At 33.6% G+C, this 22,254-nt stretch overlaps 3 protein-coding genes and 2 pseudogenes across 3 annotated transcripts in view; 3 read left to right on the forward strand and 2 right to left on the reverse strand.

Annotated features, from left to right (window-relative positions):
* Positions 1-7,547: 7,547 nt before the first annotated feature.
* On the reverse strand, positions 7,548-10,084 carry LOC125808422 (UDP-glycosyltransferase 76B1-like; annotated as a pseudogene).
* Positions 10,085-11,434: 1,350 nt separating this feature from the next.
* Positions 11,435-13,159, forward strand: LOC125808418 (7-deoxyloganetic acid glucosyltransferase-like). The gene is made up of 2 exons (XM_049488124.1): positions 11,435-11,906; positions 12,036-13,159. The coding sequence occupies exons 1-2, from the start codon at positions 11,435-11,437 to the stop codon at positions 12,965-12,967; spliced, it is 1,404 nt and encodes a 467-aa protein (XP_049344081.1). The 3' UTR covers positions 12,968-13,159.
* Positions 13,142-17,776, reverse strand: LOC125808476 (UDP-glycosyltransferase 76B1-like). The gene is made up of 2 exons (XM_049488181.1): positions 17,287-17,776; positions 13,142-14,106 (listed from the first exon to the last, which is right to left on the reverse strand). The coding sequence occupies exons 1-2, from the start codon at positions 17,774-17,776 to the stop codon at positions 13,223-13,225; spliced, it is 1,374 nt and encodes a 457-aa protein (XP_049344138.1). The 3' UTR covers positions 13,142-13,222.
* Positions 17,777-18,237: 461 nt separating this feature from the next.
* On the forward strand, positions 18,238-22,117 carry LOC125808365 (uncharacterized; annotated as a pseudogene).
* Positions 22,118-22,203: 86 nt separating this feature from the next.
* LOC125808474 (uncharacterized) overlaps positions 22,204-22,254 on the forward strand; it is a 62,749-nt gene continuing 62,698 nt past the window's right edge. Inside the window, exon 1 of the mRNA XM_049488177.1 lies at positions 22,204-22,208. The gene's annotated coding sequence lies outside the window, so the exon portion shown is untranslated. The remainder of the gene's footprint in view (positions 22,209-22,254) is intronic.

Below are 22,254 nucleotides of genomic sequence, written 5' to 3' on the forward strand. Positions count from 1 at the left end.
GGATAAAAGAGATTATACAAGTGGAATACCGTGAAGAACCTTTAAAGCAAACTTTCTTATTCAAGTGTGAATGGTTTGACCCAACTATAGATGTTGGTGTGAAGAAGCATAATCAATACAAATTGATTGATGTTAACCAACGTCGTCGGTATAAAAAGTATGAACCTTTTATTCTTGCAATGCAAGCAACACAAGTGTGTTATGTCCCATATCCTAGCAAGAAAAAGGACAAGATTGATTGGCTAGCCGTATTGAAGGTTAAACCTCGTAATGTTGTGGAATTACCTGATGAGAAAGTGGCACCAACTCCAGAACTGAATGTTCCATTTCAAGTCAATGAAGTTGAAGTCCATGAGATAGATATAAATGTTTCTGTTGATGAAGAAATACTCTTACATGATTTAAATGGGGGTGTACTTGAAATGGAAGAACCCATTGATGGGTTACATCCAAAGTATCATGAAATCCCTGGAGAATTGACACAACCCGAGCCTACACCCTGGGCGGACCGGCACTCGGAGACCATTGCTGCCCCAAGCGAACCCTTGGCCTGGCTTTCTTAACTCAGCGGAAACCTAACTCAACAAAAACTTCATGCAAAGCAAAATCAAAAGACAACTTAACTGATACAAATCTGGCCATAAAGGCACCTCGGTCTCAAAATAGAGTATTTACATATATACATAGGTAAGAGACTCAAAACTAGCTGACTGACTGTCTGTCTATGAAGCCTCTAAAATACTGAGATGGATGTTGGGACAGACCCCAACATCCTAATAAAACAAAAACTAAGAACACAAAATAATTGAGTCCTCCGGAATGCAAGGAGGCTCACCACTGACTCTGGAGTGCTCAGCTGGATCAACGACGTGCAGGATGCTGATCCGGGGTACCTGAATCTGCATCATCAAACGATGCAGGCCAACTGGCATCAGTACATGGAATGTACGAGTATGCAAGCTGGAAAACTAAGCAACAAAGGCTAGAAGGAAATCTGGAAGAAACTGAATAGCTTACCTGGCTCAACTCAACTCAACCTGACTGACTTCTTTCAATATAAGGCAATTTAAAACAAGTGCGATATAAAGAAAGACTGTTTAAAACATGCTATAAACTCTGTGTGTATACAAGGATACAATAAGCCTGAAATGTATATAGAAACAATGAACTGATGTATATAAAAATAACAATAATCTCTGTATGAAAATACAATAACTGCTGTGGGAGTTTCTCTAACCGACAACCATCACATAAGAGCTATAGTGATGATACAGCGATCGACCTCACGCTGCCAGAGCATCTTATACCCGGCCAAAGGTATAAGACCTGAACTGCCTAATGGATCCACTAGTCTAATCTGAAAAGGATTCATCTAAAAAGTATGATCCTTTTCTACCCATGGTGGCTAACATGGTTCTATGGGGGCTGTGGGTTCTTTGAACGCTCCCCCAATTCGGTGCTCGATACTACTCCCAAAAATGTACTGGCTCTTATGTTTTTAAAACACATTTCTTCCTGCTGATATGAGATAATTACTCAAAAACTAGCCCGAAGGCTCTTTTGGAAATCTCAGTTTCCAACCTTGTTTAAATGTAAAAACATTTCTTTAAAACTTCTTTGGGAATACATAGTTCCCTAATACTTTGAGAAAAGAACTCAACTTTAAACTCTTTACTTTACTTGAACTCTTGGCTTGATGTGAAACTCTTAACTTAACATGAAACTCTTAACTTGACTTGACTTTGAACTCATACTTGACTTGAACTTGAACTTGAACTTGAGCCTTAAAATGAAGTTAAAACGCTCAATGAAGGCTCTTGGAAAACCTTAAGGACTTGCTTGCTTCTAAGCTTGACTTCACTTGACTTGGGAACTATCTTTCCTTGAAAACGGAATTATGAATTCAAGGTGTTCGATCACATGTTATGGAGGGATTCTTGAACTTGACGTACTTTGGAGTGTCCGAAACAACTATAAATCATAGTATAATACTTGGAACATGCATGAGAGAGTGAGAAAGAATGGGGAAACTTGGCTGAGGCTTCAGATTTCCGATGACACAGGTGACTTTACGGATGCCATCGACGGACCGTAGATGGACTTACGGTCCGTCCTGCAGGTCCGTAGACCGTCAGAAACTTCCCCGATTCATTTAAAAAAAAATGACTAAGTGTTGACCTACGGTCGGACTTACGGTCCGTAGGTCAGGTCACGGACCGTAGGTCGTGCCGTAGATCGATGCCCCAAAAACCCTGCTTCTGTCCCGATTGACGGTTGACCAGTACCGTCAATCGGTCTACGGTCCGTAGGTCACTCCCGTAGATGGGATCGTCAACCAAAATTTCTGAATTTGATGGTGAAATCAACTTCAAAAGGTCATAACTCTTAGAATCATAATTCCCTCAACATACAATAGGTTTCAACTTAAATGCACAACTCAATCATGTCTCACAACGAACAATAACTTCAACAATTCAACAACAAATTCCAATCTTTTCTCAAATCATAGAATAAACTTGTGTGTGTGAGGGAAAGGATCAACCCACACGAAGAACTCACATACCTTGATAGGGATCACCCCCGACGAAAATCCACAATGATCTCGTCTGTTGATCTCCTCTTCTCTCTCTCTTCTCTTCTCTTCTTCTTCTTCTCTTCTTCTCCAAGAACCCTAACTCTTTCTCTTTAAAATGGGATAAAATGATCCAAAGATCAGCCTAACACACAATAAAGCTCAAAGAAAGATTTGGAAAAGACCAAAATGCCCTTAAATTTCCGGACGGATCCCTTCAACTGCCCAACTTCTAAAGGGCGTAACTCCCTTACGAACTCGGAATCGAGCAAACTCGGTGGCGTTGAAAAGGTCATTCCACGAGCTTCGCAACCATAACTGGAACTACTCCTAAATCATCCTGAGCTAGGAGTTACGACTACTCAAAGTTGGCAAAAACTCACTTCTTCCCATACTTAACCAAATTTCCAGATTCTAAATTTTTCCAAAAATGACTACTTTCCAATTTCAAGCTTCTTCAAAGCCACTTCAAATTGTCGGATGTTACAAGAATCTACAGAGGAGGAGTATGAATCTGAAGAAACTGAGGAGAATGAGGAAGAATTTGAAGAAGATTTAGATAGTGACTAGTTCTTAATAACAATATGTTATTGTATCTTCAATATTTTTTGAGTGTAGTAATTTTCATAGTATTATTATTTCCTTAGTTTATGTTTTTTTAATGTAATAATATTTTGAATGACTTTTCTTCTATTCGATATGATTAAGAATTTTGTTTTGTTTATTCAACTTGAGATTTCTATTTTTTGATGTTGCCTTTTGTTTTATAGATTTTCCTTAAAATTTGGAGTTCAGCTGGTTATTCTCAACTATTGTGACTTCTTCCTCTTCTCTTCGACTGCTGCAACTAGTAAGGTAAGTTTTTGATAACTTTTTCTTTTTTGTTTTCTGTACTATTACGTATTCAGCTTCACTATCGTGGGATGAGTTACTCTTTCTTCTCATGTTCTTTTCTACTTTCTTCACTTCTTAGACGTGCTGTAGTAGCTGCAATGATATCTTGTTAGTAATGTTTTTCAGTTTTTTTTCAGTTTGTCAGTGCATTATTTTTAAGTTGATTATAGTTTCCTCCCCTATTTTGACTTTATATGTCTGAAATTTTACTTCGAAAAGACTGTTTTAGTCATCTGTTTAAAATCTGCAGGAGATTCTAGCTCTAATTTTTAGTATGTCATATGCATGAAATTTAGTAACATTTGGGCATACTGATGAACTTTATTTAAAAATAATTGATCTTTTACAAGTGTTGATCTTACAATACTTACATATTTTGAAGATATGGCTCGAGGCAGAGGTCGAGGCAGTGCAGGTCGTGTAGGAAAATCCTCAGGTCGCGGTAATTCTGCTATTCCTCCAAAAATGCCTACTGTTCCTATTCCCACAACAGTTAGTCCTCAACAAGGTGGTACAAGTTCTAATATAGGTGGGCTTGATCGTACAAATCTAGTTCAAATACTAGGACCTAGCAGTACACCACCCGTTCAAATGACAAATCACAATAATATTCCAACCGATGTTGAATCATCTCCTATTACACCTAATGAAAGTAATCAAAATAGGAGAGGGTGCATCTACTCAAAGCAGCACAATTGGTGAAGGTGAGTCCAATAATCGTGGGCAGCGGAGAACAGTTATTACTTTTACTCCTACAGGGTTAGTCCATGCTTATAGTATCATTAGTATATATATTTTTAATAAGATACATATGTATTTAAATAATGTCCTGAAATTTATATAGATTGGAGCCTTCTTCGACATGCTCTACTTTCATAGCTAAGTCTTTCAAAAATGAACTGATCCCAATGGAATCAATTGGAAAGGTGTCTCGCAACCTGTAAAAGATTTTTATTTTGGAGAATTCAAGGTATGTTATTTCATTATAATTGAGTTTAAGAAAGTGATAAACTTTTTATAGATATGATATTAATGTTATTACTTTACAAACTAATTTCAGAAGGAATTCTATTGGGACTCTTCAACTAATGAAAATGCAGTGAAAAGACAATGGGAGATTAAGGCATCACTACGATATAGCGATTTTATTTCCAGAATAAAAAAGAACGGAACTAATCCCCAGATATGTAACTGATATTGTGTGGGAAAATTGGATGAGGCTTTGGCAAGCTCCTGAGAATGTTGCGAAGTCAGAAACAAATAAAAAAAATCGTCGTGGAGGAAGAGAAGCTGCTATCGGAACTCATACAGGTGGATCTATCTCTATTGGGGAGCATCGTAAGAAACTTGTAAGTATATATTTCACGCAATATATATTCTTCGACAAAATACATTTTCCTTATCTTCTAGTCATTACTAAAAGTCGATAGTACACAAATAGTAGAAGTGCCTCTTTTTTTTTGTTCAATTATGTTTTGGGACTGTTGTTGCAGTGCATCTGTTTTGGTGCAACATACAATTGTTATTGATGACACTTTCGATTTTTAACTCTAATTGTATTCTTTCTGATAGTAAATTTGGACATAAGGCGAACAAAATCAAATAGATAAATTGACATATACTTTTGCCTATTGTATAGTGTGATGAATGTCTTTAGCTAGAACTGTATGTTGGCTGGAAAAACATAAAAATGAAAGCCCCACATTATAATAGTTGGTTAGAGAAAATAAAAGTTACAGGGAAAAATGTATAGATTTGAACTTTACATGTAAAAGCTTTGCCTGAATGTGTACAAAGATGTGAACTCTACCAAGATGGCATAAGAAAATGGAGATATATTCTGCCTGGATATTTGGCTAGCGCTAGCATGTAATATAGTAAAATTAAGAGAGAGTAGGATGTACATAGACTTTATTTATACCTTTGTGAGATAAGAGAGTGTTTTCGATAAATTCTCGGCTTAAAGAAAAATATCCAACACATGAGTATAGGTACATAGTAATTGTTCCAAAAAATTTCACCAGTACTACCTCTACAAGCTTATAATAGTTAGTTGCCTTAGAATCTATTTTTTATTGTAAGAGCCTTAATGGGTCTTGCTTATAGAAGAAGGGAGCTTAATATTTTAGATTGTCTTGTGACATTGCATGCAATAGATTGAATATGAATAACTTCTTATTATAGAACTTGATTTTTGAATCTGAATCTGAATCTTTTTCTTTGTCACCAAGTACTATTCTGGACAGTTTTGGCTCGTTGTCACCGATTTTTGAATCTGAAACTTGCATAAGAAAGTTATGAAAGATATCTCAATTCTTACAAATGTTGGTTCCTTCATCTTTAGAGGCACGATTTGAATTGTTAGCATTATTTCTGCCATAGGGGCGACCTCAATTGTGGGTTCCTCACTGAAATTAAATAGACTTTTTGTGTTTATTGAAATACTTTACCTAATTATATCATATTGTTCATAACATAACTGGGGCAATTTATTTTTTTTGGGTAGGCTATTGAAAAGGGTCGAGACCCAACACCAAGTGAGCTCCATTTGCACGTCCACACACATGATCACGATGGAAAATCTTTTGTTGATGAGCGAGCACGAATTGTTCATGTAAGTAGAATTTATAAAATTATCGACTTTTGACATTCATATTCTTTTTATTTGGAGAAACTTATAGTTAGTATTCTTTATTATAATTTTAATGTCTCTACTTATTGCAGGAAAGATATGAAGAAATATTACGTGAGAAAATTGAGTCTGAATCTGATATTGATCAACGTGACGCATATTATCAAGCTGCAGGTGGAGAAAAGAAGAGAAGAATATATGGTCTTGGAACTCAAGCAAAAAGTTACTATGGACCAAATCTTTGTATCTCTTCTCAATCTGATGCTTCATCATCAATACCACCATCTGTTTCTCAATCTGCACCGATGGAAAATATGGATGAGTTCGTGAAGAAATTGATTCCTACATTGACTGATCACATGATTCCTATATTACTTGAGCACATACGAGGTGTAACTTCTTTACCATCACATCAATCAGCTGATACTCCTATTGGTGACGCATCATCAGCAACACCTATGGTGCCTAATAAGGTTGTTTCAGATGATGACCATATTTCTTCTCCCTAGCATTAGTTTTTCTTATCTGATTTTTGTTAAAGGAAAACAAATTATGCAGTAACAATTACGAGTTCTAAACATTAGTAATTGCTAGATGTTTGATACTTGGTGTAGATGTTTTGGACTTAATATTAGGTGAATATATGTTTTGGTGCACGGGTTATATATGAAGTAACATTTATGTTATATGAATATTTGTTATTATTAGGATGTTTAATAATTTACATTTTCTATATATTATAAATAAATAAATAAAATGAATAGAAAGAATTATACCTACGACAAATTTAACGATGGAAATTGCGACGAATTTTGGGAATAGTTAAAGAATTAAAATTGGTGACGGATTGCGACAAATATTAATTGGTTGCCAAAAGTTTGCGACGGATTAGCGATAAATTATTTTCGTCGTAAAATTATAGGACGACGAATTCATTTATGTAATTTGCAACGAAATATATAAATCTAGCGACAAAACTTTCCGTCGCTACCATTTTACTACGGATATCATATGTCGCTAAATCGTCGCTAATCTTGCTACGGAATCAATTTTGCCGTCGCAAAGGGGTTAGCTACAAGCAAAATTATAACGGTCAACATTTCATCGCTAATCCATTGCAAATATAGTTTAGCGACGGATATATGTCTATTGGCGACGGATTTATCCGTCGCTAAACACTGTTTTTTTAGTAGTGTTTATTAACACGGTTAAACTATGCTTCCTACTACGTTATGGAATCCTTCTTCAATGTGACTTCGTATGGACTCCTACTTGATTGCGACTTTGTACTCTTTAATATTTTCCTCATTCCAGTCATATTAGATGAAGTTGAATCACGTTGACACAACATGTTCTATGCAACTTTGTCAGTCTTCAAAACACTAAGTTATTTGCAACTAACAATTGTCAAATTAATTGTAGATCGACACAAAATAAAGATGAAATGAGCGTCCATGAACAGAAGATAAACATTATCAAAATGATGAGATGTAACTCGTAAGGCTCCTCAGAGACTCATAAGAAGAGCCTCCTGGCTTTAAACATGAATTTTCCTTCTCCTTCAGCTCTAACATTCGTTCTTTAATTTGTTTCCCTTCTTCCTCCTGCATCAACCTTCTAATTACATTTTCAATGTTCATCCTCTTCAAGTCATTCTCTAATTGCACCCCTACCTTCCAAACATGGCTAACGTACCTTGCGTTCACCATTTGATCACCGAAACATGGCATACAAATCATTGGTACCCCTTCACATATACTCTCCAATGTTGAATTCCATCCATTGTGCGTCCAAAATGCCCCAACAGCAGGATGTGACAATACTTGTTGCTGAGGAGCCCATTTGACAATGTGTCCTCTTCCATTCACTGTCTCCAAGAACTCACTAGGTAACCATTTGATCCATTCTGAACCACGAATCAATCCGGGCCTAACGACCCACAAGAATGGGTAATTGATGTTTGCCAAGCACCAAGCAATCTCAAGAAAGTCATTAATTTCTATTGCTGCAACACTTCCAAAGCTGACGTAACTTACAGATTTAGGTGGTTTTGTGTCTAGCCAAGAGATAGAAGTTTGTTCTTGTGACGTCAAGCTGCTGGAAGAAGCCGGAAAATGCGAGTGAAAGGGGCCTATTGGGAAAATTGGGATAGGAAAATCTTCGCGGAGTTTAGACATGGAGAGTTGTTCAAGTTGTTCAAATGAATTGAGAACGAGGCCTGATGAAGCTTTAGTTTCTCGTATCATTCCTTGAATAACTTGATAAAGTGCATCCACATTACATGTCTTGAATAAAGGAAGGTCTTCAATTCTGAGGTGGAAGTTCCTCAACTGCTTCCTCTAGTCGAGATTCTATACATGTAACAAATTCATGACTCATGAGTAACAGATTCAATGTAGCATTTAAACTTTGAGTACGCACATTTAGACACCTTAACTTGTTTCTCCTGTGTTAGTTGAACACTTAAACATACCTATGTTTGTGTATTTAGTTGCTAGTTCAGATCAAGTTAAAATGTTTAGATATGCACTCTCAAAGTTGAAGTAAATTACTTATTTACTTGGATTGTTGCCATAAAAAAAGAAGAAAGAAACTCTCTGCCAATATGTGACAAATTTTGAACTTCGAGAATCAAACATTTTAATTGTATGCGGACATGAAATCCTTGATTTTGTAAAAATTTACTATAAATCACAATAATTAATAATTAAAAATATTATAAAGACATAAAAAATTCACAATCTAAGAACTAGTACTTAATTTTTGAATCTCAAAACTCGAAAATTATATGAATGAGAGGGAGTATTATTTGAAGTGCCATATTAAATTCATGTTATTTTTTCTTGATCGTACTAAAACAGATCAATAGAAAAGGTAAGTGAGAGAGAGAGTCAGATAGATGAGTTGTTTTTCAGGCAACTTTTAGTGCATGTGGATGAGGTTCACGAGTCATCAAAAAACAAAAAAATAAATGTGTGGGCGTCGATATTATCAATGCAAAATGGAAGACGAACTGTTTCAGGCAACACTTTGTTCTGTGGTAAGTTGGACATACAGGTACTAAAAAGATATTTATCTAAGAAATTGGTTATCAACTTGACATAATATTCATGAAAAATAACTATGGACATACTCTGTTATCCATCGATATTTTACTTGACATAATATTCATGAATATTAATCAAATATGCAGATGCACTTTTTCGGTATATTCAAGAACGAACTGAAAATTAATGGAATTGCGTTTTACCACGTCAAATTTATCGATGGTGTCTCTCGATATTGAAGAACATATGATAGAATTTTAGTTCAGAACCACATAATTGAAAAGTCTTCTTTAATATTTTCTGAAACTCCATGTCAACTTAAACTAGATCATTCTTTTTTAAACCGATGAGGTAATAAATAATTCAACGAATGAAGATAAGAAAATACCTTGAATAGGAAAATAAGCTTTGTTTTGCAGAAGTGGGATGGCAGCATAAGCCAAACATGAAGAAACTCCTCCAGTCCTTAAAACACGCCTAGGAAGGTTTAAACTGTCCGCAACTGCCTTGGTGAAGTGCAAGATACTATCTGATATTAAGCAAACAATATTTGGATCTTCCGACATTAACTGTATCAAAGCCTCTGTGAAGTGCGGAGCACATTTTTCATTGAACAAAGAAAGTAGAGAAAGGACATCAATATCTATTTTTGGTTTTTAGTCTTCAGATAAACCATCAGAAATTGTGTGAAAGGTGAAATGAGGATAATTTGCTCGAATATTATTGAAAGAGGAGTTGAAGTTGTCCGCGAGAATTATGGTTATAGAAAAACCTTTTAAATGAAGGATGTTTGCTAGTTGAAGCATAGGGTTTATGTGGCCTTGCAATGGTAGCGGAAACAGCAACACCCGCCTCCCTTTTCTTCCTTGCTCCTCCATGGATAGATAGCTTTCTCCAAAGTTGAAGATACGTGATTAAGCTTCTCTATCAAACTTTGGATTGTTGCAGAAAAAATTTAGACATATATCGATATCAATTTAGACATATGTCGATATCCCATGTGTTTTATTTACAATAAGAACTAGACATACTTTTTGACGTATGCCAAACGTAGTGGGATGCTAGGGTGGCTCCATCCATCATAAATAAGGCGGTTTGGTTCTCATGGGATCAAATCAAATGAAAGAAAATTTCATGTGTCAATTTACTTGGTTAGGCATTAAATTTGGAGAGCAAGCCAAAATTTGTGGAAGACAAATTTTGTATTTCTTTTCTTTGTGCTTGGAGTCAGTATGCAGAGACTGAGTTTTCCTCGAAGGGGTTCAGAAAGATAAGTAAGCATGATAATAGCATTTACAAATAAGTGGGTCGATCGTAGCGGGCCAGATATAATTTCAGATCAAATCATACATAAACAACTAAATAAAATTCAACTTCACCTCAAGATCAACAATAAAACTGAGAAAGTATGTGTTTGACATATAATATTAAAATGAGTTTGAGAGAATGCATTTTTAAAAATTTTAATTTTAAAGTAAAGTTATGCCAATTTGTGCCAAATATATTTTCGTTTCTCCGAATATAAAGATTTCTATTATTAGAGAGAGTAAAATAAAGATGTCTAAGAATTGACCTATATTTTTTTCTGACAGTTAACGAACATAACAGACTTTTTCTTTCCATTTAGGATTGTCATTGCATAAAATTTTCACCATTAACCTTTAATTCTCACAAATATCTTTCATAGAACGTGCTTATTATATTGGCTTGTGTCTGATCGATGAAAAGTTAGGAGAATAAATAAAAGGCAACCTCATCATAGTGCAATAATTTGGTTGGTCCCGGCAAGTGTGGAAAAATAAAACACAAGTTGGCCCGCCTATTAAGGGGTAGTACTACACACCATTATTAGTACTGCTATCGAAATATCAATTCTTTCATTAGGTGTTCAGTTTACATTTTTTCTTTGGACCAAAAAATTGTACTTGTATTACACGTGTTAAGAAAATATACTACTCAAAATGAATAGTTTTGCACCCATTCAGTCATGAATTAGATATTTCTTTTTAGCAATTGAAATAAAAAATTATCTTCTAATTAAATTTGTAAATATGCAGTGCTAGTAGATAGACAGAAGCTCAGAACGACAATTTAAAAATAGCCACACAAGCTCAGTGTGATAATAAAAAATGTCCAAGAATCAAACCCAACGGAACTGAATTAGAAAAATAAAAAAATCCAATAATCGAATGCCTAACGTAGCAGTAGCACGTTTTTTTGTTGCTTCCTGGTATTATAAGATGCAGAAGAAAACACACCACTACTCCACCAAATAAGTACTCCATTAAGATGGATCCATTACCTCATGTTATCATCTTCCCTTTCCCTGCACAAGGCCATGTCAACTCTATGCTTAAATTGGCCCACCTTCTTTCTCTTTCTAACTTCGACGTTACCTTTCTTGTCACTGTTGACACACATGACCGCCTCCTCAACCACACAGATGTGCTCTCCAGATTTGGTACTGGATTCCATTTGCAAGCTCTTCCCCATGGAATTTCCATGGATGGAGTGAATACTCGTGATGGAATATCAATGCTCTATTATTCTCTAAACACAATTGCTAAACCATTTCTTAGAGAATTCATACCAAATTCTTCGGTGACATGTCTCATCGTCGACGGAATCTTAAGCATGGCCGCTGATGTAGCCGAAGAAATCAACTTGCCTATTATCTATTTCCGTACCGTCAGTGCCTCTTCTTTCTGGTCCTACTTTTGCATCCCTGAGCTAATTCAAGCTGGAGAACTTCCCCTCAAAGGTAAAAATACAATACTATATTTTTTTGTTTTACAACTTCTTAATTCTAACTTTCCACCTGACATATTTAAAAACATAACATTAAAAGAAATTTTGCCTCTGAAGTGATGGTAGATTACATGAATAACAGAAAATGCAAAGGACTTGACACTGACGAAGGTAAAAGGCATGGAAGATTTTCTGAGAGGTCGAGACCTTCCAAGCTTTTGTCAGGCGAGTGACTTAACTAACCCGGATTTCAGGATTGTAATGACAGATACACGACAAACCCCTCGAGCGCGAGGTCTCATACTTAACACATTTGAAGATCTTGAAGGCCCCATACTTTCTCAAATTCGAATGGTATGTCTAAATGTTTATACAATTGGAGCAGTTCATGCCCATCTAAAGGCTAAACTTGCAACAAAATCTACCTCTTCAAACAGTTTGTGGCAAGAAGATGAAAGTTGCATGTCTTGGCTTGACACGCAGCCACCAAAATCTGTGATATATGTTAGTTTTGGAAGTGTCGCGGGGTTGACAAAGGAGGAGCTGTTAGAATTTTGGTATGGTCTAGTGAATAGTGAGCAAAAGTTCTTGTGGGTGATGAGGCCAGACTTGATAATAGGACATGAGAGAAAAGATGAGATTCTTGTGGAGTTGGAGCAGGGTACAAAGGCAAGGGGCTACATGGCTGATTGGGTTCCACATGAAAAGGTGTTGGCACATAGAGCAATTGGGGGTTTCTTAACTCACTCTGGGTGGAATTCCACATTGGAGAGTATAGTTGAAGGAGTGCCGATGATTTGCTGGCCGAGATTTGCTGATCAGCAAGTGAATAGTAGATTCGTTGGAGAGGTTTGGAAGATGGGACTTGACATAAAAGATACATGTGATAGAGACATCATTGCAATATCAATTAGAGCTTTGATGGAGAAGAGAAATGGTGAATTCTCGCAAAGAACAGAGCACATGGCAAGTTTGGCAAAAAAAGCTGTCAATGAAGGTGGATCGTCATACATTAATCTGGACCGTCTTATACAGGACATAAGATCTATGATTCCACCGCATAAGCATACCTGATTCAGCTGAAACTTGATTTTGTTAGCTGCAATTATATTGTTGCCTAGAAATTGCAGATTTATTCTGCCCATTCTGAATAATTCTAGCAACAAATGTAGCTTCACTTTTACAATTAGCTCTGCAGCAATAAATATACCAAACTTTTACGAATGTGGAGTAATAGATAAGAAAGTCTAAATTTTTATTGTCAAATTAATTGTAGATCCACACAAAATAAAGATGAAATGAGTGTCCATGAACTGAAGATAAACATGATCAAAATGATGAGATGTAACTCGTAAGGCTCCTCAGAGACTCATAAGAAGAGCCTCCTGGCTTTAAACATGAATTTGCCTTCTCCTTCAGCTCTAACATTCTTTCTTTAATTTGTTTCCCTTCTTCCTCCTCCATCAGCGTTCTAATTGCATTCTCAATGCTCGTCCTCTTCATGCCATTCTCTAATTGCACTCCTACTTTCCAAACATGGCTAACGTACCTTGCGTTCACCATTTGATCACCGAAACATGGCATACAAATCATAGGTACTCCTTCACATATACTCTCCAATGTTGAATTCCACCCGTTGTGCGTCCAAAATGCCCCAGCAGCAGGATGTGCCAACACTTGTTGCTGAGGAGCCCATTTGACAATGTGTCCTCTTCCATCCACTGTCTCCAAGAACTCACTAGGTAACAATTCGATCCATTCTGAGCCACGAATCAACCCGGGCCTAACCACCCACAAGAAAGGGTGATTACTGTTTGCCAAGCCCCAAGCAATCTCAAGAAATTCATTAATTTCTATTGCTGCAAGGCTTCCAAAGCTGACGTAAATTACAGATTTAGGTGGTTTAGTGTCTAGCCAAGAGATTGAAGTTTGGTCTTGTGACATCAAGCTGCTGGAAGAAGCTGGAAAATGAGAGTGAAAGGGGCCTATTGGGGAAATTGGGATAGGAAAATCATCGCAGAGTTTAGACATGGAGAATTGCTCAAGTTGTTCAAATGAATTGAGAATGAGGCCTGATGAAGCTTTAGTTTCTCGTATCATTTCTTGAATAACTTGATAAAGTGCATCCACGTTATATGTCTTGAATAAAGGAAGGTCTTTAATTCTGAGAGGTGGAAGTTCCTCAACTGCTTCTTCTAGTTGAGATTCAATACCTATAACAAATTCATGAGTAACAGGTTCAATGTAGCTTTAAACAAGTGTAAAACGTCACTATTTAATCAAACCATGGAAGATTTCAAAAGTTCTTTATCTCCGCTAATAAGTAAGTATTTCAACTTTGAGTATGCACATAATTTAGACACCTCAACTTGTTTTTACTACTTACAAAGTGATTATCTAGACACCTTCAAAATTTATATGCCACGTCATCATCGGATGTCCATGAGATGCAATGGGGACTCGTTCGAGTATTAGGTGTCTAGATATGCCGTCTCAATTTTTCTTTTGGAGCCTTCTAATTCGAATATAATTTCTTTAGGAGAAAATGTGTGTTCACTGTCCAGCAATGACAAAAAATATTAAGTACTAGTGTGTTTCTTTACATCTACTTAAACTTTGGTAGGCAAATTATGAAATACTTGTGGGGGTGGATTTAAAAAAATTAAAAATAAAAAAAATCAGTGAAATAATTAATTTATGCAATACACAATTATTACTCTCTCTCTCTCTGTCTAAATACATGACAAATTTTGAATTTCAAAAGTCAAATAATTTATTTTTATATGGGCATGAAATCCTTTAATTTTTAAATTTAAAGTAAAATATACATATTTAAAATTTTCTTATAAATCACAATAATAAATAATTTTAAATATTTTAAAAATATATAAAAAAAACATGACCTAAGAAATACTTAATTTTAAATCTCAAAATTCAAAAAAATATCAATGAGAAAAGTATTATTTAAAGTGTCATATCGAATTCATGTTATTTTTTCTTGATCGCAGTAAAATATGTCAACTGAAAATGTGGTCCATGGGAACAAAGTTGTAAATAAAAAATGTGAGGAAGAGGTCAGATAGATGAGTTGTTTTCAGGTACTTTTTGTGCATGTGATGATGTTCACGTGTCATAAAAATAACAAAAAAAAAAGTGTTGGTAAGGATGGCAATGGAACGGAGCAGTTTTTAGGCTATATGGGATGGTTATCGATTTAAGATTATATGAGACGGAAGCAGCATGAGTAGAAATAATTCAAGTTAATATCTCATATGATCACTCAACTTTGAATTGTTCATTTAGAAAGTCACTCAACTTTGAGTTGTTCTCTTAAAAAGTCACTCAACTTTGTTTTATAACTCAAAAGTCACTCAACTATTGATGTTTCACTTAGAAAGTCACTCAACTATTGATATTTCACTTAGAAAGTCACTCAATCAATTTAAATATTTTTTTCATAAAATTTTATTGAAAATTTAATTTTTATGTTAAACTACTTTTTTAAAGAAATAATGATATTTATTTTAATTATTTTGTTAATCCAAATTATTTAATTATAATGTTTTTGGAAAACGTACCATAGCAATTGACCCAAAAAAACTTTTTCCGTTTTATCAATTATATAACTGGAATAAAATATGTTTAAAAATGATCCAAAAAAGAAGAAGAAGTTGAAATTGATAAGAAGTGCAATAAAAAAATACCATTTTAAAAAAAAAAAATTGGTAAAAAGAAAAATTATACTTCAATAAAATAATTAAAATAAACATCTTATTATTTTTTTAAAAAAATAGTTAATTTTTTTTTTGTATTTTACAAAATTTAATGAAAAACTTAATTAAATTAGTTGGGTGACTTTTTAAGTAAAATATCAATAGTTACGTGACTATTTAAATGAACTATTAATAGTTGAGTGACTTTTGAGTTATAAAACAAAGTTAAGTTACTTTCAAATGAACAACTCAAAGTTGAGTGACTTTCTAAGTGAACTATTGAAAGTTGAGTGATCATCTCAAATATTAACTCAAAATAATTCTTTTAAAAGTAAATATGGGGTGGGGGTGGGATGGGGGCGGTTGCGGTTTAAACAAAATAAAAGCTACTTAAAATTTCTTTCATATTTTCTAGTGAAAAACTAAAAAAACGGCAGTTTGCATTTTGCATAACCCATGTTTTTATTTGCTTGAATTGCTTATTTCTACAAATAAAAATTGTAATTTTTGCAAAAATAGTTTTTTGAAAAGTATAAAAAACAAGTTTACAAATTCAAATTTAGAAGCATTAAATTTTTATTTAACTTCTCTAGATTTTTCAAAAAAAAATATACAGATCAAGGTGGAGTGAGGTGAGTTTAATTCACAAAAAAATGCTATGTAAAATAAAGTGGGATGAATTAAAATTTTATGGATTAAAGCTCAAAATGGTCTACACCCACCCAATTGGCATCGCTGTACATTGACAATGAGACAAGTGCAAATTGGAAACTAAGGGAAATCTTCCAAAATGACATAAAGTTTTGAATTTTGGAGGCACTCTCAACGTACAACTTGTTCCGTAGTTTTCGAAAAATACATAACAGCCTTGTTTTTGTATATGTATGATCTTTTTCACATCTGATTTATTTTTTTCTTCTTTAATTATTATTATTTGATTTTATTATTTTTATTTTATGTTTTTCTTTCCTGCTTTATTGTAAAAATATGTGGAAAAACAGTGTGAATAGAAAAGGTGAAACAAAATTTAAAAGTGATTATTTTATGGATATATTGTATTTTATTTTTTTGTATTTGTTAAAAAAATTGGGAGCATATATGATAAATTTTACAAGAAAGTTAGTGAAATATTAAATTTGAACATTAAAATAATAAATTTAAATCAGTCGTTGAATCAAAAATCCAAAAAAAAAATAATTAGTAATGCGTATTAGAAGTATCAAATATAATATACGACTACATGAATATATTTTTTGACAAATACTCCCTCCGTTTCACAAAGAATGACCTGGTTTGACTTGGCACGGAATTTAAGTAAATAAAGAAGACTTTTGAATCTTGGGATCCTAAATTAAAGTTATGTCAAATGTACAAAATTGCTCTTAATCTTGTGGTCTTAAACATGCCACGTGGAAAGCAAAAAGTAAAATATTACCAAAAAAGGAAAGAGGTCATTCTTTTTTAAACTGACTAAAAAGGAAAGGAGGTCATTCTTTGTGAAACGGAGGGAGTAATAATTTAAAACTGTTTCTTTCACTTTCAAATAATGTAGGTGAGTAATTTATGTAACATAATAGGTATAAATGAATCACTTTTATAATGAGAAATAACAGAGTTGAGAAATATATAAGACTCTTTTTCTCAATAAAAAATAATTGAAGAATGAAGATAAGAAAATACCTTGAAGAGGAAAATAAGCTTTGTTTTGCAGAAGTGGTAAGGCTGCAAAAACCAATAATGAACAAACTCCTCCGGTCCTTAAAACAAGCCTAGGAAGCTTAAAGCTGTCCACAACGGAATTGGTGAAATGCAAGATACTATCTGATATTAAGCAAACAATATTTGGATCTTCCAACATTAACTGTCTCAAAGCCTCTGTGAAGTGTGGAGCACACTTTTCGTTGAACAAAGAAAGCAGAAATAAGGCATCAATATCTGTTTTTGCCTTATCATCTTCAGATAAACCATCAGAAATAGTGTGAAAGGTGAAATGAGGATAGTTTGCACGAATATTATTGAAAGTGGTGTTGAAGTTGTCCGCGAGAATTATAGTTATAGAAAAGCCATTTAAGTGAAGGATGTTTGCTAGTTGAAGCATAGGTGTTATGTGTCCTTGCAATGGCAATGGAAAAAACAACACCCGCTTCCCTTTTCTTCCTTGCTCCTCCATGGATTGCTAACTTCTCTATAAAACTTTGGATTGTTGAACTAATATTTTAGACATATATATCTCATGTGTTCAGTTTGCAGTAAGAGCTAAACATACTTTTTGACGTACGCCAAACGTATCTCTTGTGTTTTAATTTGTCTCGCTTGATTCCAAACGAGTATGATAGTGGGATGCATGGGTGGTTCAATGCATTATAAAATAAGTCACATGTTTCACACCCCAACATTGAGTGGCCTCAATTTTTCAAATTAATAAGAAAAAACTTGCACATTTAAGATTATAAGATTCAAAATTTCTTTTTAATATTTTATTAAGGCAAAATGATCTGGTAGACCCTTATACTTGTATCAGTTTGTATTGCGAATCTTTCTACTTATTCATTTGTCAACTAAACCCCTATACTCAGTAAAACATAATATATCAAACCCTCTAACCATTGACCAGTCTTATGTGGCATTAATATGATTGAGTTGGCACAAAAGCATGGCTACACGCGTTAAAATGGCAAATGAAGATCATACTTACATCAAAAAAATATTAAAATTATAAAATAATTAATTTTGTAAAAGAAAAAAAAAATACTTTACTTCTTCACCCCCACCACACTTCTTTTCCAGCAATCATCCCCTTTTCCCATCAACCCCACACCCCATCCACGCTCCAACCTCCATTTTCCTTCTTCATACTTGATGTCATTGTTTTCAGCAGATCCATTCCCCCCTTTTTCTTTTCTTTTTTTCTATTTCAGTAAAAAAATTAATTTCTTTTCGCTGCAAATACCTAATAAGTTACTTCTTGATTGAAAGAAAAGGAAAGGAAACAAAGAAAGATGACAATGTAGATCTTATATTTTCAATCAAGAATTTCCAGCGACAAACTAGAATTTCAACGACCCATTTTTTATTTCTTTCAGTCCCCGCTTTCTTTCCCACAAATCGACATTGAATTTTACATTCTAATTGTTCTTCAATTTGTCCAATGTATTCTCTCCTCTATCTATTGCCAGTGATTCCAGTGACTATTACAACTAGTTTCTAGGGGGTTTTGGGCATTATTTTGTTGTTAGTTGTATATTTTTGAGATTCAAGATTTTATTTTTAAGACTTCCATTCTCAATGTCCCTTTTCTTTGTTTGTTGTTTTTGTGGATGTTGGAGGAGGAAAGAAAAATAGTGATGGTGTGCTGCGGGGATGAAGATGGGTGAGGGAGAAAGTATATGTGATTTTGCCAGCAAAAATGGCGACGACGGTGGCGATGGCTTTCTCCGGTGGATTTTGATCGTGAAACAGTGATAATAGGGAGAATTGGATGTATGAAATTTCACTTTAAAAAATACCAAAATAAATTAAAATGTTATTATTTTACATTTCATAAAATAATTTTGGTTAATAATTTTAAAAAATAGTTATGAAATAATTATGATATGGCATTGATATATCTTACATGGATATGACATGTCAATTATATAAAGGAGAGTGAGCTACACACATGGTTGGAGGGGCTTAAAAGTTTCATTTTAATTGACTTTAAGGGTCCAGATGACAAATGGGTAAGTAGAAGGGTTCAGAATACAAATTGATACAAGTACAAGGATTCACCAGATCATTTCGCCTTTTATTAAACTTCAAATCATGTATCAAGTTAAAATCTAACAAACAAGTTAAAATTGAGGGAGTACTACTATTTATAAAAAAAAAAGTATTTTTTTTCATTTAAAAAGAAAAAAAAAACAAATTTACATATCAAAATAGTTTTTTTTACAAAATATATTAATAAATTTACATCTTAAAAAAATTAAAAGAATAGACTTTAAATAAATAAAAAATATTAGAGTATTATCATATATTATTATAAGTGAGAAGATCTTAACTTCAAAGTTGGATTACGATTTTATCCTTCACTAAATTTAAATATTATTAAAAAATTAATTAATTAAATATTAAATAATAATTATATGGCATTAATCCATTATATTTCTAGATAGAATTAATTCACGGAATGATTAATTTTTTTTCATTCTAAAATGAAGTTTGGTAGATGAAGTGTTTCGTAACAACAAAAGGCAGTAAATTATATCCTTTAAAAACTGAAATATCCTTTAACATTAAAGAACAAAAATGTCCTTTGAATTACCATACCCCTTAATATGACACACATATTTAGATTTTAGTTAGAAACTTTACACACCCAAACTTTAACCAATCTAATTCTCATAGATGTTATGTATATCATCAATTTTTAAAATGATTTTTATAATTCCTGACTTATAATTATACATACCAAAAAATTGTTTTTAGAATCACTTTATATTAATTCATACACTTAGTTATCTCGATGTATAATTGTTGAAAGATGATTATCGGTGGATAATTACATTGCTCATCACAGTCACTTTATGTTAATGCATACACTTAGATATTCTAATGTATAATTGTTGATGATATAATTGCTCATCACATATGCAATAAAAATGAGGTAGATTTATTTATGCTTTAGTTAGTTGAGACAATTAAATGAAAGGTGTCAATTAAGTTTGGGTTTTGTTTTTGGTGACACTTTGATCAAGAAATGGTCAAATTCACTTTAAAATGTAATTAAGTAAATTTGGGACCAATTAACATTTTCAAAACTTTCTAATCTTTCATAAAATACAGAAAAACACTTCATTTTTCAACTTTTATAATTCGATCCAAACCATTTAAAAAAAAGTAAAAGAAAATAGAATTTTCTCTTCTTCTTCTCCCAACGTTCTCTCTTCTCTTCTTCTTCCTTAGAAAATCCAAAAATCCGACTATCAAAACAAATATTCTCCCCCATTATCTTATCTTCCTCCTCATCTCCGGCTGTGACTCTCTCTTCTTTCTGAACTGAAGATTGTGTTCGACTTAAAATGGGTAGGTTATTTTTTTGAAAGATTTTACAATTTTCGAACAATACTAAGTTTTTTTCTTGGGTTAATGAACAATAAATTGTTCTATAGATGTGAAAATTGAATAATAGTGTAATGGTACCTATTATTTATTGTTTTTGAAAGAAAATCAACAAACCCAAAAAAATCCTAATTTTGAGGAAATGTATATGTATTGTTAACATTCAGTGAAAATTCGTTTTTGTTACTTTTGTTGTTTTTTTGTGACTATTTTGTTCATATGATTTTAGAAATATAGTCTTGTTCGTCCAATATATATTTCATTTGTTAAAAGATGTGTCGTATGTTGCTACATTTTAGTGATATGTTGGTATACATTTCAACAGAGTTGTCATATGTTGGAACATATCATCTATGTGTTAGGGCAACAAAATGGTCATATGTAGTAACAGAAGATTCATTTGTGACACATGAAGATTCATGTGTGGCCACAAAAGATTCATTTGTGGCAACAGAAGGTACATCAGTGGCAACATAATATCCATCTGTGTCAACATAAGTATAAATTGTTACCCATTATTATTTTATAATCAATTGTAAACTCTCAACCTTTTTTTATTTACCTTGTAGATGAAATGATACAAGAAGCTTCATCCATGACAACAACTCAATCTTTAATTGGTGTTGCTTCCTCTTCTAACATCAAATGCTATTTTTGTCTATGCGAAGAATGTGAGCAGCAACATGATTATTTTATTAGTCATGTTAAAGAACTCACTGATATTTTTAAGGAAATGACTTATAATATTGATGTCCATACATCCAAGAAGATTTCACAACCTTTGAAGTGTAGGAGGTTGAAAAAATATATTTCCCAATCACTATCTATAATTAGTGAAAGAAAAAAATCAGTGACTACTGCTCCAGTATCACACTCAAACCCAAAAGGCAAGGAGAAGGATAAGGAGAAAGAGAAGGAGGAGGAGGAGAAGGAGAAGGAGAAAGAGAAGGAGTAGGAGAAGGAAGAGGAGGAGAAGGAGAAGGAGAAGGAGAAAGTGAAAAAGAAAGCGAAAGAGAAAGAGAAGAAAGTTGAAGTCGTCAGTTGTGATGTGAAGCAACAATATCCATTTGAAGGTTTTAACATTGATGACGAGGGTCCAACTGAACGAATGTCATCCTTCTCGCAATGGATAAACGAGGGTCTTTACAAGCATCATGCAAAAAAGTAAAGTCGTTCAACTATTATTAGTATATCTTCTTGTTGTCCACTAAATGATTATTTATAATGATTACACAATCGCATAAGAGACAAGCACGATCACTACTTAGCCAATTGCTCAGATCTTGAGTTCAAACAACTTGATTTTGTAGTTGCATTTTCAAAGGAGAAAGATTGGTTTTACGTAATGTCTCAACCCAATAAGTGTTGGACTGATCAGTTAAATCCATGCCCACTTTTATCTTTTGATTAAGACATGAATACATACAAATAAATTGATACAGAAATACACTTGTTGATGCATTTGTGCAACATGTGGATGTCATTTTATACTATTTGCAGGAAGCAATAAAGTCATTCTAAATATCGATATACCACTACTAATTGTTT

The sequence above is a fragment of the Solanum verrucosum genome, unplaced genomic scaffold (genome assembly GCF_900185275.1).
Source record: "Solanum verrucosum unplaced genomic scaffold, falcon-dt-bn FXZP01000112.1, whole genome shotgun sequence".
NCBI classification, from domain to species: domain Eukaryota; kingdom Viridiplantae; phylum Streptophyta; class Magnoliopsida; order Solanales; family Solanaceae; genus Solanum; species Solanum verrucosum.